This window comes from Vipera berus (genome assembly GCF_964194415.1).
Source record: "Vipera berus genome assembly, chromosome: Z".
Taxonomy (NCBI): Eukaryota; Metazoa; Chordata; class Lepidosauria; order Squamata; family Viperidae; genus Vipera; species Vipera berus.
Genome location: NC_138205.1, coordinates 103,594,059 through 103,612,966, shown reverse-complemented (window position 1 = coordinate 103,612,966; position 18,908 = coordinate 103,594,059). Strand labels below are relative to the sequence as shown.

Here is an 18,908-nt window from a genome sequence, read left to right as displayed (position 1 = left end):
TTTACTGTAAGTGTTAGATCAGATAATTTTCATTAAACAGCTAAATAACAATAACATGTTTCTTGAGCTTCTGAAATTAGGATAAAAATAGTAAATTTTATTTTAATGGACTATCAAAATGCTTAGAGCTTAATCATATATTGCTTAAAGAATGGTATATATAACAAAGCTGTTTAATTATAATAAACAGTTTTCAAAAATATACTGGACAACCATTTGACTGGGATGGTTTAGACTCCTGCCTTGAGTAGGGGGCTGGATTAGAAGACCTCCAAAGACCTTTCAGTCCTATGATTCTATTTAAAAAGAAGCAGCAGTGATGGCTTGGAAAACAAATCGATTTCTCTAATTGTCCAAAAACCATCAGACCCATACTGTGTTCTTCATTTTTCCCTTTGAGAAAATCTGACACAAAAACAAGATGGCATAGTATTTCAGGATTGTTTTATGTCTTTTCCTCTGATTGGATTCCAGTGCTGTCAGCATCCTGCTGTCCCATCCTTTTACAGATTTCTATTTGATTTTCTGCTTCCCAGCCTGCATATAAACCTGATTTTAAAAAAAAACAAAAAACGCCCTCTGACCACATTTTTGAATGCTTTGATGGGAACAGAGAACAGTGCCAAAGCAAAATTATAAAACTGAAGGAAACAGGAAGGCATAAAGATATGTTCTATACGTTCAGTACCAAAAACTCCTTTGATAGGACTAAACCATGTACATTTTGTATGAGTGCAGCTTAGAAAAGTTTAATTCATTCAGAAATTTTTTCAGGTTAAATAAAATAGCCTTATCTCTAAACAGGATTCCTACCTGAAATGTGAAAGCATGAATGGCTATTTTCATTAATTGTTAGTGCACAATTAAAAGAGGGTTTCTTGTGCAATTCAAACTCTGGATATTAAAAGATAATTCGGAAATTATATACTTCTCTTTAAGCAGGTAATTGTCATTTTATCTTCTATAACTTAAACTCAGGTAATCTCTGCAGAGAGTATAGAAACGGAAAAGATATATAGGTTCTTCTCAATTACAGGTAGTCCTCACCTTATAGCCACAATTGAGCCCAAAATTTCCATTACTAAGCAAGGCAGTTGTTAAGTGAGCTTTGCCCCATTTTAAAATCTTTTTTACCACAGCTGTTAAATCACTGCAATTAAGTGAATCACTGCAGTTGTTAAGTGAATCATGCAGACATGAAGCGAACCTGGTTTCCCCCACAATAATTTTTGTACTGTTTTTCTCTGATAGAATCTCTTTCGTCCATTTTGCATCCATACATTTTAACATTTAAAAACCCAACTGCAACTGTATTAGTGTCAGTCACAATGTGCTAACCTCACATTAACTGAATTTTGAGATGCATTAAACGAGATCTGAAATCAATTTACAATTCACACTAAATTGAACACATTATTCAGACTTTCACTAATCACAACCTACCTATAAACCAATCTCTATTTAGTCAATTCAGCTTCCTGTCTATCCTTCCTCCTTGCCTTACCACTTGCAAACAATATGCTCATACAAACTTACTGGTGGGTGGGGTGGGGGATGGCTGAATCTCTGAATCACATTTGGAGGGCAGAAAAAAATCAGAAGGATTCCACTCGCTTTGCTGATGACAATAGGCTAAAATTGTTTGCAGGCTAATTATTTCCTCATAAAGCAATTACCCCATATGTAAATGGCAGTGTTTCTCTCCATTCAACCTCAGTAATACACTCTTTTCCAAAACACCTGAAGAGAATCAATCAATCAATCAATCAATCAATCAATCAGTCTTTTAAATGTCTTCTTAAAAATGACTCTAGTTGGGAGGCACTCCTAGTTTAGGTTACTAAAATTGGTCATCTTAATCCCCTCCTTCAAACTTGACTTCTGGATACCCTAAACTTGCATATCACCCATTGTATTATACACCAAAATATCACAGGCATTATCAGCCAAGGTGCTCTCCTGCCCCCTCCCCCCACTATTAATCGAACAGATCATTTCTGTCACTTCCTCATGTATATACTCCTTCACTCATCCTAATGAAGACTTCAGAAGGCACTTCCCCCCTCCAAACAGAGCCATCAAAATAAAATGTTTATTTGCCAGAGCAAAGATCTTAGCTTAGCACCTGGCTACAGCTGTCATATATAAAACGTGATGCATCTTTATCATCAAAACATTCAGTCTGGCTTTAATAGCCTTATTACATTATGTGACCAACCAAGGGATTTCTGCCTGCTAAGATGGCATCCCCCCTCCTCCCTTTGCTTTTGTTAGGCACTAAATAACAGTTTTTGGTTTATGGTTGGCCAACAGTTTCCTTTGCCCATCATATCTACAATTGTGACAATGTCTGGCATGATTGGAAGCTTGAAGGAAAACCACAACAGAATGGCATGCCATTCACTTCCACACCCCTCTCCAACCACAGACAGATACAGTTACTGGGTTTGACTAACGGTTATCAATCAGCTGAACTGTAAGCCCTTGGGAAGATAACCAGTCAGAAAAACAGAAGGAAGAAGCAAGTTAATATGAACCATAAAATGTATATATAATGAAATATGGTTGTTAACCTCATGGAACTTCTAAAATGTTTTTCTATTTAATTATTTTCAGCTTTAAATCTGTCACTCAGGGAAGCTCCATTCATTTTGATTCTTTGTGATGCAGCACGTATGTGCGGGGGAACCTTTACCTTTACCTTTAATATTTTCCAAATCAGGCCTGAAATAAGTAACACACATAATATGAACATATATCTTTAATAATCTACATACATACATTTTTAGAAATCTATTTAAGTATTAGGCTAACAAATAATAAAGGTGCTGAGAGGAAACAGAGCTAATATTGTCTGCAGAAAAATCACAATGTACTTTACAATAACCAAATTCTTATTGTCAATGTTACCTTTTGAATCATATCATTCAATTAAATGAGAATGCAAAATTTATCACCGAATTCTCAAAAAAATAAATCTGATCTGTAAGTATGAAGGAAGAATAAGAACAGATAAAAAAGAAGATAATAAAGTAAAAAGAAAAAGGATATAAAAACAGGAAAACCTGCAATTATAACTCAGTCCTAATTATGGTTATATAAGGAAATAGAGGTGGCTTCAAACAAATAGATGAACAAAGTCTCTATGAGGTTATTTAATTTAGAGTGTTGACCTAGCCATATGACAAGATTACTATCTATTGGTTCCATATTTCCTAAAATGAATTACATTCCAACATGTGGCACGTCAAAATATCTGCATGAAAAGGACAAATGCCATTCCCATCCCATTACGCAGTGATTAAATCACTGCCATTCCAAATGACAATATGCCATTCCCATCCCATTACGCAGTGATTAAATCATCATGTAAGACTTCTCCTGAAGCTAGCTTCTGTTTTGTCCTAGTAGTTTCTTTGCATCAAACTCCAAATTAAATCAGCTCTGGCTTAACATGTAATTCTATGTAATAAAGAATTAAAGAGGATGATTTCTGTACCTGAATATAAGAATATATTGCCCCAGTTCAACTATATTTTTAATGAAAACTTACATATAATAGAAATATAGAAATAATTGGACATCCACTCTTTTTTATATTAATTTAAAATCAATTGTGGGAATTTTAATGTTTTAAATCAGTGTAAAATATATTCATAGCTATGTTATTCCACCTCTAACGATGGGGGGTGAGGTGTTACCCCCCATTGATAGGGCTCGCAACTTGGGCGTCCTCCTGGATTCACGGCTCAATTTTGAAGATCACATAGGAGCCGTGACCAGGGGGGCTTTTGCACAGGTTCGCCTGGTGCGCCAGTTGCGTCCCTATCTGGACCGAGACGCCCTACGCACAGTTACTCATGCGCTTGTGACCTCCCGTTTGGACTACTGTAACGCTCTCTACATGGGGCTGCCCTTGAAGACCACTTGGAGGCTTCAACTGGTGCAGAATGCGGCCGCGCGAGTTGTAATGGGGGTTTCCCGATACTCCCATGTAACACCTCTACTCCGCGAGCTGCATTGGCTTCCGGTTGCCCTCCGGGTGAAATTCAAGGTGCTGGTTATTACCTATAAAGCCCTACATGGCCTGGGTCCGGGGTATTTGAGAGAACACCTGCTGCCGGCTTCAAACGCCCTTCGCCCAGTGCGCTCCCACAGGGAGGGTCTGCTCAGGGTTCCGCCGGTAAGAGATTGCCGGCGGGTGACACCCAGGGATAGGGCCTTCTCAGTGGGAGCGCCTGCCCTCTGGAACCAGCTGCCGGTGGAGCTGAGGACTGCCCCCGACCTCCGATCATTCCGCCGGGGCCTGAAGACCTGGCTCTTTGAGCTCTCGGGCCCAGGCTGAGGAGAAAATTATTTTAATTGGGGTTTTTAATAGCACAGGGTTGATTTAATATTTTTTAACTTGGCTTTTAACTTTTGTATGTTTGATTTTTAACTCCCTGTAAACCGCCCTGAGTCCTCAGGGAAAGGGCGGTATATAAATGCAATAAAATAAATAAATAAATAAATAAATAAATAAATAAATAAATAAATAAATGTATCATTTTTCTTGCCCCCAATCCAAGAAGGATACATCTGCAGCTATATTTCTAAATATTTTATATGAAGAGATTGTGTTGTTCCCATCCAATTAGAAAACATCTAGATAGCACTTTATCTGCCCTTTAAGCCTTTCTGTCTTATGGGTATAGAGATATATTAGTAACTGATGAGCTAATCCTAAACAAGGTTTCAATTCATTCCCTAGACAGGTGGCCAGTCTATTAGATTATTTTTTAATTCTGATTCCAAGTTCTGAATTTCTACCATAAGTCTGAATAAATGCAGGCCTCTAATTTAACACAACAACCTCTCTATGTAATAGGATAACAATGACAGCTTGAATCATATTTGATTGCCAGACAAAAAGGCAGCAAGGCATACTAATTTGCAGGAAAGCAATATTTTGGCATAGTCTTAAGTCTTTGCCCCAGGATGCACAACAGAGCTGGAAAAGAAACTTTTAGATTCAGAAATGTAATATCAATGTGAAAGAAAATCAGCCAGTATATTCTGTGAGGAAAACATTTTGCCCATATTTGAGAATTATTAGATGGTTTTGTTCACATAATATACTTTCAGAATTAGTCCATTTTGAGGATGAATGTAAAAGGCAAAACTTTGCTAAGTCATTATGCATTTCATCTGTCAATACATCTGAAAGCACCTTAGACCAAAATCTGGGTCTCCCCACTATGATGTTACCATCTGTATATTCAAAATGGTGAATTGTCCATACATGAAGCTTAGAGTGAATTACCTGTGCAACAAGGGGCTCTGAAGTAAGTGAACATGCTTGCTGCCACTAGGTTCAGCAAGTGCCTGAACTCTGACGAATGGCTGTTTATATTGCATGGTATGGTACTGTATTGTATTGTATATGGTACGGTACGGTATGGTATTAGATAGCATAGCAAAGCATAGCATACTCTCTATACTCTACTTGTAAGATACTATGCCTCCTGCCATTCCTTCATTCTTTCCATCTGCTAATTTTCTGCACTACCATCATTTTATCATAAATCCAAACCCTGAACAGTAGTCAATTAATGCCACATAATTAGCTAACCAAGATTTAAAGAAACAAAAATAGCTATATTGCAAATCCAGCCACCAGACCTTGAATAGTGATCTACTGAACAATGCCTTAGAATTCTGTGTAAAAATACCCAGTAAATTGTATTGGTTCAGAACCTAGAAATTTAGAAATTAAAGGAAAAATCCAGAATAGTAAATAATTGATAGGTATAGATCCTTACAGCGAGAAATGCTTGCTCAGGCCTAGTAGGAGTTTTAAGCATTGAGACATTTCACAGACAGGTAGGAGAAGACATTTAGAATAGGATCCTGGCATAAATATCAACTGTTTGACCTGTTTACTGAACACAATGTCAACAGAATCAGTACTTAGTCAACACACTGAAATTATTTTTTTCAGTTTGGAATCTAATTTGACAATGTTCCACTCTTCACTGACTCTGAACCTTTTCCTTATAATCTTGATACATATTAAGATTCCCTTTGCTTAATTCCCACTTCTCCTCCTAGACTTTCCTTTGTGGGACAGATTGTATGAGATTTATTAATATTCTCCATCTGTCAAAACCTTTGCTGAGGTCCAAGTAAACTACGTGTACATTATTCTGAAAATCTACTTTGCTAGCAATTCTATCAAAAGAGATAAAGTAGTATCTTACAGGATCACAGTCTCAGACAACATAAAAAGCAACATAATCCAAGTGATAAAATGTCCTGTGATTATGCCACATTATTCTAGTTCAGTTTGCTAACAAACTCATGCTGGCTCCTGTTAACTGTAGCGTTCCTATCCAAATATTCACAAATATACCACTTGAATGTGTTTGAAGACCTTGTCCAATACAGAAGTCAAGTTGATTGGACTGCAGTTTCTGAAGTTCCGTTTTTTTCTCTTTTGAAGATGGTAATGACATTTGTTTTCCTCCAAACTTCTAGAATCTTACAAATCCTGCTAGAATTCTCAGAAATTACTGAGAGTTGTTTGCAATAACCTCTATTAGTTCTCTCAGTAGCCTGAGATATTATCTATCTAGACCTGGAAACAATTCTCTTATCCTTTTAACTCTTCTAAGTTGCAGGTCCCTCTTCCTTCAGTGGCATAACAATTAGCTAAAAGTCCAACTCTATTCTAAGGGCAAAACACTATTAAAAGTAAGCTGCCATGAAGATTAAACAAAAAAATACAAATAAAAAATATTTAATGCATATTTATTTTGCTCTCAAAGCAATATAGCAAATAGCTGTAGAATGACAATGTATGGAAACAGTTGGTAATCATTTAAAATTGTATTATTTCAACTGGTTCTAGTTCTAACCTATTAAATTTAGTGTTTCACAAATTTAGGATTTGTGTATTTCAGAAACTTAATTCAATTTTAATATCATAGACCAATATTTTAATTTTAATATTTGGAAATAAAATTATTTCTAAATTAGATTCACATATGAATTTTACAAAGGAATGGATAAAAACAGAGGATAATAGAGAGCAGAAGAGATGGGTACTGAAGGCAGCCAATATTTCTTTCGCTCACTATTAAATCTTACAATTTCAATATTTTGGAATCATAACTGGATATTATTTTGGAATATCTTTCCTAAAGACTTCCCATGGCATCTGCTTTACAATTGTTCAATGCCAAGTTCTAACATTTTTATTTTCCAAACTTCCCCAAGGTGCACATATTCCAGCCTGCCTTGACATTTTTTACTTGTTGTTGCATCATGAATCTCGAACTATATTGTTTTAAATAATATGTTGCATCATCCTAAAATCTAGTGTGGTGAAGACACTTTAAGTAAATTAATTAATCAATACGTTAAGCAAAATAACAATTCATGTAGTAGTAGTATTATGTTATAGTATAGATTATATAGTATAGATATAGTATAAATGAAGCTAATTTTCCCCTAAAATATAAAGGCTTTAAATTAGTGCTTACTTGCGACGGAACATTTCTGCAAATATGCAACCTACACTCCAAAGATCAACTGGTGTTGCATAACTGGATTGAAGCAGAACTTCAGGAGCTCGGTACCACAGAGTAACAACCTGCAAAATAAAGGGTAAACTATTAGGAATATGGTTTAATTAAAGAAATTCCCAAGAAGGAGGAAAAATATCTCTTTGTTTTTCTAATATTACTGTATTTCTAAATTGCAAGTTTTGAAGGAAGATCTTTGTGGAAATATCCACATATTAATTACATTATTAATCAATTGTTTGATTTTTTTAATATTTTGTTCTAAACTGAAGTAAAAAGGAATCATTTTACTTCTCAGGACGAACAAATGTTTTCTATAAAATTATAAATGAAAAACTTTAGGAATGCTTCCAGGTAAATGATTTAAAGGCTATTAATTAAAAATTATTGGACAGCAATTATTCTATTTCATATTCCTTCATATATTTTTTACATTAGGAAATAGAGGAAATAGTAAAATTTAATGTTAAAGGACTGCACAATAAACCTTTGATCTGGAAGCACCACAGGAAATACAGTCCACAACAGTTTTTCTGAGATGCACATATAGATAAAAGTTTGAAGAAGTTACAAATGAGGAAAATATAATTGCAGTCTTAAAAAATTGTACCGTTGAATTTAGATTTTTTTTCCTGAAGACATTACTTTTAATTAAAGTAATAGTATCACTCTCCTAGAAAAATATATTTCTCAATGTAGAGGTCATCTGAAATTAGATTAAAACATGCAAAATATATATAAAGTAGATGTTACGAAGTAATAATTAAGGAAAATGAAAGGGTATTATTTAGACAAAGCCTTAAAAACTTTTAGCATGTTAGTCTCATACCTGTTTTAGAAACAATTCAGTAATTTTAAGACAGAAGAAAATAGATGCTTCTAAATATATGTCATGTGAGGAATTGTGAACTCTTACTGAAACATGAACAATATAATTTACTGTAGCTAAACATGAATGAATTTAGCTTTTGTCATGTGTTTCAAATGACGAAGAAAAAGAAATAGGAAAATGAAGTTTATTTAAAATGAATAACAAGCAGATTTTAAGCCTCTGCTGAAAAACAGTTTTCTTAAGAAAACTCTTAAGTAGAGAAGGCACTTCCACACAACTACAGGCGTGGAAGTGCCTTTGATTTACAACCATTTGTTTGGCAACCATTAGAAGTTACAATAGCACTCAAAAGATGTCTTACTGAGGAAAGAGAAAATGGTTTACATGTAAGGGGTGTCGAGCTACTCTGCAAAAGAGAAAAAACTATGCTCTGGTTTTAAACACACTAGCACAGATTGAGAAATAGATTGACTTGGTTCCTCAAGCCAGGTGAAATCATGTGATTTGGAATAATTTCTGAACAGTACAAGCTCACATATGAACATGTCTAAGATTGTATCCATAGAACTATTTCAATTGCACCGAAAGCCCCAAATGACACTTCAGTTTTCAGTCACTGTTTTCTTCCTTCCTCATGTAAAGATTTATGACCCTTGCATCTACAATTACAGTTGCTCAGAATAATCAAAATCTCAAAAGGAATGAATGCAACAAATAAACAGGAAAGAAACTGATTTCTGAAGTGCCTAAGTTTATGAAGGCCAAATACATTCTGGAAACCATTATAGAATATTTTACTAGGTGAAATGTTGAGAATTTTTCTTCCTTTTGAAAGATGCTCAAATGGACAATTACATTGTAGTTTTCTTTTAGTTCAATGAAAATTAATTTCTTTTTAGACATTTAGGAAAAGATACTTCACAGTTTCTGCTTCCTGCAGTAAAATGGGTGGACAATAAATTTGATGGATGGATGAATGAATGGATACACAGATAATTGTCTAGAGCAGATGTGTCCAACCTGTGCTGCTCCACAAGATATAAGAAAAAAATAAAGGAAGCTTGTTATTTATATGTTAGTTATATTATATTAGATATTATATATAATAACATTAATAAAGTTGGAAGGGACCTTGGAAGTCATCTAGTCCAACCCCCTGCTCAGGCAGGAAACCCTATACTATTTCAGACAAATGGCTGTCCACTCTCTTCTTAAAAAGTTCCAGTGTTGGAGCATTCACTGCTTCTGTAGGCAGTTTGTTCCACTGATTAATTGTTCTAACTGTCAGGAAGCTTTTCCTTAGTTCTAGGTTGCTTCTCTCCTTGATTAATTTCCATCCATTGATTCTTGTCCTGCCTTCAGGTGCTTTGGAGAATACCTTGACTCCCTCTTCTTTGTGGCAGTCCCTGAGATATTGGAACACTGCTATCATGTCCCCCCTCGTCCTTCTCTTCATTAAACTAGACATACCCAATTCCAGCAACCATTCCTTATATGTTTTAGCCTCCAGTCCTCTAATCATCTTTGTTGTCCTTTTCTCTGTACTCTTTCTAAAGTCTCAACATCTTTTTTACATCGTGGTGACCAAAACTGGATGCAGTATTCCAAGTGTGGCTTTACCAAGGCATTGTAAAGTGGTATTAATACTTCACGTGATCTTGATTCTATCTCTCTGTTAATGCAGCCTAACACTGTGTTGGCTTTTTTGGCAGCTGCAGCACACTGCTGGCTCATATCTAAATGATTGTCCACTAGGACTCCGAGATCCCTCTCACAGTTGCTACTATTGAGCAAAGTACCACCTACATTTGGTTTTTCTTGCCTAAATGTAGAACCTTATTTTTTTCACCATTGAATTTCATTTTGTTAGATAGTGCCCATTGTTCAAGTCTGTCCAGATCCTCCTGAATCTTAAAGCCTATCTTCTGGAGTGTTGTCTATTCCTGCCAGCTTGGTGTCGTCTGCAAATTTGATGAGTTCTCCATCTATCTCTTTGTCCAAATCGTTGATGAAGATGTTGAAGAACACTGGCCCTAGAACACTTCCCTCCTTGTAGATGCAGTTCCATTGAGGACCACACACTGAGTACGGCCGGTCAGCCCGCTACGAATCCATCTGGTGGTGATGCTGTCTAACCCACATTTTTCTATCTTATCAAGTAGTAGGTTGTGATTTACTTTATGAAATGCCTTACTGAAGTACAAGTAAATTATATCCACAGCATTCTCTGATCCACTAATTTGTCACTTGGTCAAAGAATGCAGTAAGATTTGTCTGGCATGATCTGTTTTTGACAAACCCATGTTGACTTTTAGTAATAACTTTGTTTGCCTCTAGGTGTTCACTGATTTGTTGTTTGATTTTATCTCTGTTAGTGAGGATTAGATCCAATATGGCTAATCCCCTAGTTCCATTCTCTACTTTTTGGGAGACAAAGTTGTCTGCTAGGTTTGTCAGGAATCTGTTGATGTGTTTTATATGCGGTCCAAGACAATTCCTCTTCACTCAAAGAAAGTCAGGCAAGCCAAAATGTTGGGACATCTGGACATCCATGTTCTAAGTCTATGTTTGCCACAATAAGTCATACTAAACCATCCAATATTCCATATCCATTCACGTAAATTTTTCCTTTCATGGCTAGCTTCAGAGAATAGCTAACATCATTCAGTTTTTGTTTTTTTCAATCTCTTTAACATCACAGATGGCAATATGTAGGGAACATTTCAGCAATTTACAAAATTATATAAAATGGAAATAGGTTTGTAGATTTGTATTGTATGACACCATCAGGTTTATTTATATTTACATATTCTGCAGTATCTTTCACCCAGTGCTTTCCATAGATGCTGGATTTCAACAAGATCAGTGTTGAGGAGAACAATTTCTACTGCAAATGCTATCTTAGCAGAGAAGGAAATGAACTATTTCACAGCACAAAATGTGCATTTTAAATGCTGAGAAAATATTTTCCCCAAAATGCATTATTCCTTAAAATAAAATAAAAAAGAATCGCATTCCCAACAAAACTGATCTGAAGAAAGCATTGATTGAAGGATAGGTCTCAGGATTATTTTTTTTAATAAAGAATGATTTATAATGATTTTTAGATGAAACCGTGCATTAATTAATTAACATTCTGTCTAGGGCTGTTAGGTGTTATATTCGGAGGGCACCAAACAGGAAAGCTGATCATTTGTAACAAATGTAATTATCTCAGTATATATGAATACATTATGTTCAATGTTCAAGATGAGCAAAATTGCTCGCTTCAATTCAAGGAATTTGACTGCAAAGAATAACCACAGATAAATGTTCTTGCTACTAAGAATGTTCTCTTGGGGGAAATCCACCCCCCCCCCCAGTGATCTGCATGATTCATTAAGAACATTTCCCTCTGTCTCATCCCCAGACCAAACAAAAATTTATGGATATTCCATTCAGTTACAGAGAAGCAGAAATGAAAATGATGCATAAGACAGGATATGGTGAATTTAACAGTTACCATAGAACTTCCTCTTCTGGATGGTTTTGATTACATATTTTACTTATGTGAAACGTTTTGATAAAGGAAAGGCTCAATCTCTCCCCACCCCCAAATAACACCGGGTCAAGCTGAGCAATGAAAGATCTTAAGGACAAAATTTGTACTGAAAAGGGCAAGGTGGAGCCCATGGCAATAGTATTTTTTTAATGAAGGTCTGCCAAGACATGAACTCTTGTTGAATGCAGAATATATTTCTTTGCAAATAAAACTGTAGCCTAAAAGTGCAAGTTCACTTTGATTGAATCAGTTGAAATCATTCCATTAACCAGAAGTCATTCTGGTTCTATCTTTCTTGTGGAGTGGAAATTACTATAACATAAAGCTACATATATGGGCTTTGATATTGAGGCAAAAGGATTCCATTTACTTCTTGGTGAAATTACAGGCAGAAGGAAGAGATTTAAGAAATGATAATTTTATGCAAGTATGTTCCTACCAGCATTGCTGTTAGTATGATCTGTAGCTACTTCATTTATTACAAAATGGCTATTCAAATATTTGTATCTGATACTGGAACTAATCGAAGAGCCAGTAAGAAAGAGCCAGCGGTTCACACAGAGCAGGAGAAGCATGATGTTCTTTCCCAGTGATCACAACCAGATTACTGGAACTACGATCACTAAGTGGTAAGGTCATGTGATGCTTTGCCTAATGACTGCTTCATTTAGCAATGGAAATTCCAGTCTCAAATGAGGTGTTAAGCAATGACTTCTATATTAAAATAACACTAAACTTCCATATTAAAAATTATCATTTAAATGGATGGTATTTCTTGATGATAAAGGTTAGAGAAAAATGATTCTGGCTGCTTTACTCAGAGAACTCAAGTCAAAAGAAGAAGTATCTTGACATCCCCTTTGCATCTCAATGTATGTATGATTAAAGATCATTTTTCCCCCCTCAACTCCCCACTATATTTTTACTCAAACCCAGTCTTTTTTGGAAGGGGGCATTTAGTTGCAGGAGTGTTGCAGGAACATAGGTCCTCCCTCAAAATCCCAATAACTGCCTTCATGTGGGAGCAATATTATAACCAATTACTCACTGCCTTCTGCTGTAGTGGACTAAAGACTAAAGATCCACAAAAGGATTTATAAAAGGTCTGAAGCCTTCTCTGATGACTGGATGGAAATTAAAGGGTTCACTGGGACTCTGAGGAGGCTCTTAGTGGAATATCTTCTATTCCCTGAACCAAATTATCACATTGACTGGTGGACTCCTTTATTCTCAGATTTATTAACTCACATAAATAATTCCTGCCAAGGTCCAGATGGCTAGAAGCTCTCTATTTATGACAGGGGTAATCCTTCGAATTATAGATCATTCAATTTTGTTGATATCACAGCAAAATTGCACACCAACATCTTTTATACAAAACTGATGACTGGGTAGCTAAAAAAGACTTGTTAGCTGGAGAGTAGATTTATGTCCAGTAATTCTACTACTGATAACTGTTTAATTTCATGTCACCGAATAGAAAAATATACGGTTAAAGGGAGCAAACCGTTTACTTTACAACATTCATAGACATCAGTCCAGTTTTTGACATGAACAATAGAACACAGATTTTTATCTCTGGCATGATAGACATTATATTCAAACTCATGCTTAAAAATATGCATAGGAGAACATGGTTCCCTAACAGGAAAAAATAGCATCAATAAAGGGCTAAGACAAAGTTATATACTATTTCATATTCTGTTCAGTCTCTACATAAATTATATTACAAGTTCTTTCCATCAACTAAAATGCATATGCCTAAAGTTAAAACAATGTTCATGACATGATACTGAAGTCATTTACCCACATAGATGAGAAGATTGTTGCAAAGGATCAGTTCATACTGTGTATTCAACAATCTGAATATTAAAAAGTCCAAGACCACCAGAATCTATATCAGTCAATATAAAAGGGGAAAAAAGTATACTACAGGCCACCCAACCAATCAGAAGAAATAGATGGACTTGTTGTCAATCAGTTAACAAATGTATGGGAAGCATACCACAGTAGTAATGGGAGACTTCAATTATCTAGATATCAGCTGGGAGACAAACTCTGCAGCAAGCGGGAGATCAAACAGATTCTTAATCAATCTAGCTGACAATTTTATCATCCAATTTTATCATTTAGGAGGGAACTAAAAGTAAAGTTATACTGGACCTAATTCTTACTAATAGAGAAGAAATGATAGAGAGAGTTGAAGTTGCCGGAACCTGCGGGAAAGTGATCACGTCATACTGGAATTCAATTTAATGCAAGCACAAGCAATAGAAAATAATTTAACCAATGTCTTAAATTTCAAAACAGCTGATTTTAAACAAACTCAGAGACAACCTAGGAAAGATTCCATGGATGAAAATCCTAAAGGGGAAAATAACTCAAGAAGCATGGGAAACTCTGAAAAATGCTATCATAAAAGCCCATTCCGGCACAATACCACTGAAAAAGAAAAACAAGAAAGTCAAGAAGAAACCAGCATGGCTGCACAAAGATCTCTCTGACAAACTGCAAAACAGAAAGGACAAATAAAAAAAAATGCAAAGAGGGACACACAACTAAGGCTGATTATCAGCAAACAGCCAGAACATGCAAAGACGAAGTCAGGAAAGCAAAGGCTCAGAATGAACAAAGACTTGCAACAGGAATCAAGGATAATAAAGTTTATTTCAATATATTAATTACAAAAAAACTCAAGGAAACTGTAGGTCCACTAAATAGAGAAGATGGCAAGGAAGTAACAAGCAATAGGGAGAAAGCAGAGCTGCTTAACTTATTCTTTGCATCAGTCTTCATACAAAAAGAAAATATAGCACAACATACTAAAAAAATACTGTGAAAGACAAACGAGAAACAAAAATTAAAATAAACAAGAAAATGGTAAGAGAACACCTATCTGACCTTGACGATTATAAATCACCAGGACCCGACAGATTACATCCTAGAGTTTATGAAGGAGCTGGCAGATGTTATCTCAGAACAATTGCACCATATCTTTCAAAAATCCTGGAGCACCAGGGAAGTACCTGAGGACTGGAAAAGGACTGATGTGGTTCCCATCTTCAAGAAAGGGAAAAAAGACACCCAGGAAACTACAGACCAATCAGTCTAAAATCAATATCTGGGAACATCCTGGAAAAGATAATAAAAAAACAGATCTGCGAACAACTAGAAGCAAACAAGTTATTAACTGATAGCCAGCAGAGGTTTGTTAAAAATAGATTATGTCAAACTAATCTTATTTCATTCTTTCATAAAGTGACCAAATTAGTAAGTCAGTGAAATGCTGTGAACATAGTATAAGGTACTTGGATTTCAGTGAGGCATTCAACAAAGTAGACCACAATCTACTGCTTGGTAAGCTAGAACAAAGGTGGAATAGACAACATCACCACCAGATGGATTTGTAGCCAGCTGATAAACCATACTCAATGAGTAGTTCTCAATGATACTACATCCACATGGAGAGAAGTAAGCAGTGGAGTACAAGGCTCCGTCTTATGCCCAATACTCTTTAATATCTTCATAAATGACTTAGATGAGGGAATAGAAGGGGAACTCATCAAATTTTCAGATGACACTAAACTGGCAGGAATAGGCAACACCCCAGGATAGCCAACAAGCTCATGATTCAAAAAGATCTTGACAAACTTGAACAATGGGCCCTATCCAACAAAATGAATTTTAATGTGGAGTAAAGCGAAGTTTTACATTTAGGCAGGAAAAAATCAAAGATATAACTACAGATTAGGTGAAACATGGCTCAAAAACAGTAACTGCGAGAGGGACCTTGGAGTCCTAGTGAATGATCACTTTAGCTAGCAATGTGCAGCAGCAGCCAAAAAGGTTAATACAATCCTGGGTTGTGTAAACAGAGGCATAGAATCAAGATCACGCGGAGTATTAGTACAGCTTTATAAAACCCTAGTGAGACCACACCTGGAATACTGCAACCAATTTTGGTCACCATACTACAAAAAAGATGTTGAGACCTTGGAAAAAGTTCAGAGAAGAGCAACTAAGATGATCAAAGGCCTGAAGACTAAACATATGAATGGTTGCAGGACTTGGGTTTGGCTAGTCTTAAAAAAAAGAAGAAATAGGGGTGACACGATAGCAGTATTACAGTATTTGAGAGGCTGCCACAAAGAAGAAGGGGCCAAATTATTCACCAAAGCACCAGAGGGCAGGACAAGAAACAATGGTTGGAAACTGATCAAAGAGAGAAGCAACCTGAATTAAAGATAAAGTTCCTAACAGTGAGGACAATTAACCAGTGGAACAGCTTGCGTTCAGAAATTGTGGGTGCTCCATCACTGGAGGTTTTTAAGAAGAGACTGGACAGTCAATTGTCTGAGTTGGTATAGGTTCTCCTGCTTGAGCAGGGGGCTGGACTAGAAGACCTCGTAGGTCCCTTCCTATTCTATTCCATTCCATTCCATTCCATTCCATTCCAATATAAATCAGGGTTTAAGTTAAAATAATCTCAGTCACATTATCTCACTCCAGTGGAATTCTTTTATTTGTATTTTAAAAATGGATTAACTCAAATTTACTAAAAAGCCTCCCAGGAATCTTTAAACAAAAGAATCAAGCAAACCCAATTTTCTCTAACTTATCAAATAAACAGGCAAGATACCAAACTCATTTCAAAGAAGGAAATTGATAAGGAAGATTATTCCAGGATACCAGGTACTACTAAAAAGGATTCATGCATTGTACTTACTAATCTAATTATTTCCAAGCAACACTGCTAAAGTTTAGGTGTTAAAGGTTAACAGAAATATTTCAAACTAAATTCAGAAATCCACAAGGAATTATAGGGAATTCTCAACTTATGACCACAATTGAGCCAAAAATTTCTGTTATTAAGTGAGACATTTGTTTTGTGAGTTTTGCCTCAATCAGCCAGCATTGTTATACGTATCTTGCATCTATTAAATATTCTAAAATGTCTTTAAATGGAGACTCACACAGCAACATCATAGTAGTCCAGCCATGTGCCAAATATCCAATGAGCCAAATATTCAATGTGAACTTTGTCACCTAACTCCAAATGACTCTGAATGACTCACAACACACAGAAAGCATTAAAAAAATAATAGGAAACAACAAACAACCCATGAATAACATTTAGGCTTCCAAGGGGAATATAAAGCTGTTTAAGATTGCTTGCAAGTTTCTCTACACGTAGAATCTCCATAATATATCCATTAAGACTCAGTTTGTTTACCTTCATTCTTCCCAAAACATATGTCTTGAAAAAAATGTTATAAAAAGAAGTTAAAACAGAAACCTATTCATTTCCTTTGATGGGTAAACGAAAACACTAATCAGAATCCTGTGTTATACTTCTAGGAAATCTAACTTTCTTAGAATGCTAGTGTCGTTCAGAGTATTTATAGGTATATCCGTTCTCTCTCTCTTTCTCTTTCCACACACACACACACACACACACATATGTAGTTGGTTTATTTTTTAATAAAGTCTCAGGCACTGAACATGTGTATGAGCTATTATTCAACAGTGCAAGAGCTCTAAAGTTTTTAATCAAGTCAAAAGATGAACTGGGCAATCTACAGTATGGATCTGTATATCCTCCTGATGTATTAGGATACTGGCAATCAGACTCAGGGCTTCATTAAGCAAACAGTGTTAGCATGTCTTTAAATGAATAATGGGCATCCTTTTAGTTGATTCCACTTAACATTTGACGAGAGATCACTCTTTCCAATGGCAGGACCATGCTACACATCCATTCAGGATTTGTGCTTTATTTAGTTTTCAGGAAATCTGGATGCTTCTCTCTAGATTATTTCAGGTAATTTGGAGCATTTCCCACCTTAAATTGGCAAAAAACATGCTAGGTTTTTTTCAAAATTGTTGTTGGAAGACGTTCATATATTACTACAGGCCTTATATTCATACTACCTTTAGTTGATGCAAAGATTCACCAGCTTAGATCTGTTGTCAGATCAAAAAGGCAGTATGGGTATTAACAATAAATTTAATACCATAAAGGAAGAGTTGTTTTTACATTGGTTAGAAAATAAACTGAGTTACATCTGAGAAACAAGAGGGATCTTGATAAAAAGGAAAGAATAATTACTTCAAAACGTATATTCCTTGGAATTGTTTCTGAATAGGATATGTTCAGTATGTTAAGAATTATGTACGAGATTGCTCTTGTAACATCATACTTTACAAGAGAGGGCAGATTTATACAAGAATGTTTCAATTTAAAGGTAAGCTACAAGCCCTATCTCAATCCTTGATTCTAGCCAAATTATAATTCTCCCATATAAAAGGTAATTAAGATTCATGGTATGACTAAACTATAATAAAGTCATTTTAAATGTCTTTAAAATGATGCATGAAACCAGCATGCAGCAAACTTCCCTATAACTCAAATCCAAAGAATCAGCTTTTCTGAAATACCTTCTATATAATTCTTGTTTTCTGTCTCTAGAATTCTAAGAGTTCAACCATTGCTTCTGAAATAAACAACAGAAACTGGTTGTAATTTATTTCTGAAAACCATTTCAAAGATGAAAGTCGAAGATGAATGCAAAGTGCCAGTGAATATTTAAGGTAAAAAAGACCTTTATGTTTCTAGTTCTCATTTCCGATGGCATTGCATCTAGCTAAAGGGCAAACAAGATAAGAATGATATTGCTAGTTACTAACACGTACCAGATAAAATAACTTTTATGCTACCAATTGACAACATTCTATACAATACATTCCTCAAAGTAAAAAAAAAAATAGCTAAAAAAGGTAGCTACATATGAATTTCCACAAAACAAATACAAATAAATTTGTATTTTCAAATTCCTTCATAGAGATGGGACCTCTTTTACTATAACCAAAATGATCTTTGGAATCCAGAAAGTAACTCATGTGCTTATAGCTGTTTGCGTTAAAACATGTTATCCTTGTATGCTGGCAGGACAGAGACGTTCTGTAGAAG

General features: G+C 35.5%; 1 protein-coding gene across 4 annotated transcripts in view; it reads right to left on the bottom strand.

Moving 5' to 3' along the window:
* CDK6 (cyclin dependent kinase 6) overlaps nucleotides 1–18,908 on the bottom strand; it is a 128,538-nt gene that overhangs the window by 33,723 nt on the left and 75,907 nt on the right. For all 4 annotated transcript variants that reach the window (XR_014028488.1, XR_014028489.1, XM_081343858.1 and 1 more), the window contains exon 5: nucleotides 7,524–7,633. Coding sequence is in view for 2 of the 4 variants with exons in the window: in XM_081343858.1 (XP_081199984.1) it covers nucleotides 7,524–7,633 (110 nt within the window). In the remaining 2 variants the exon portion in view is untranslated. The remainder of the gene's footprint in view (nucleotides 1–7,523; nucleotides 7,634–18,908) is intronic.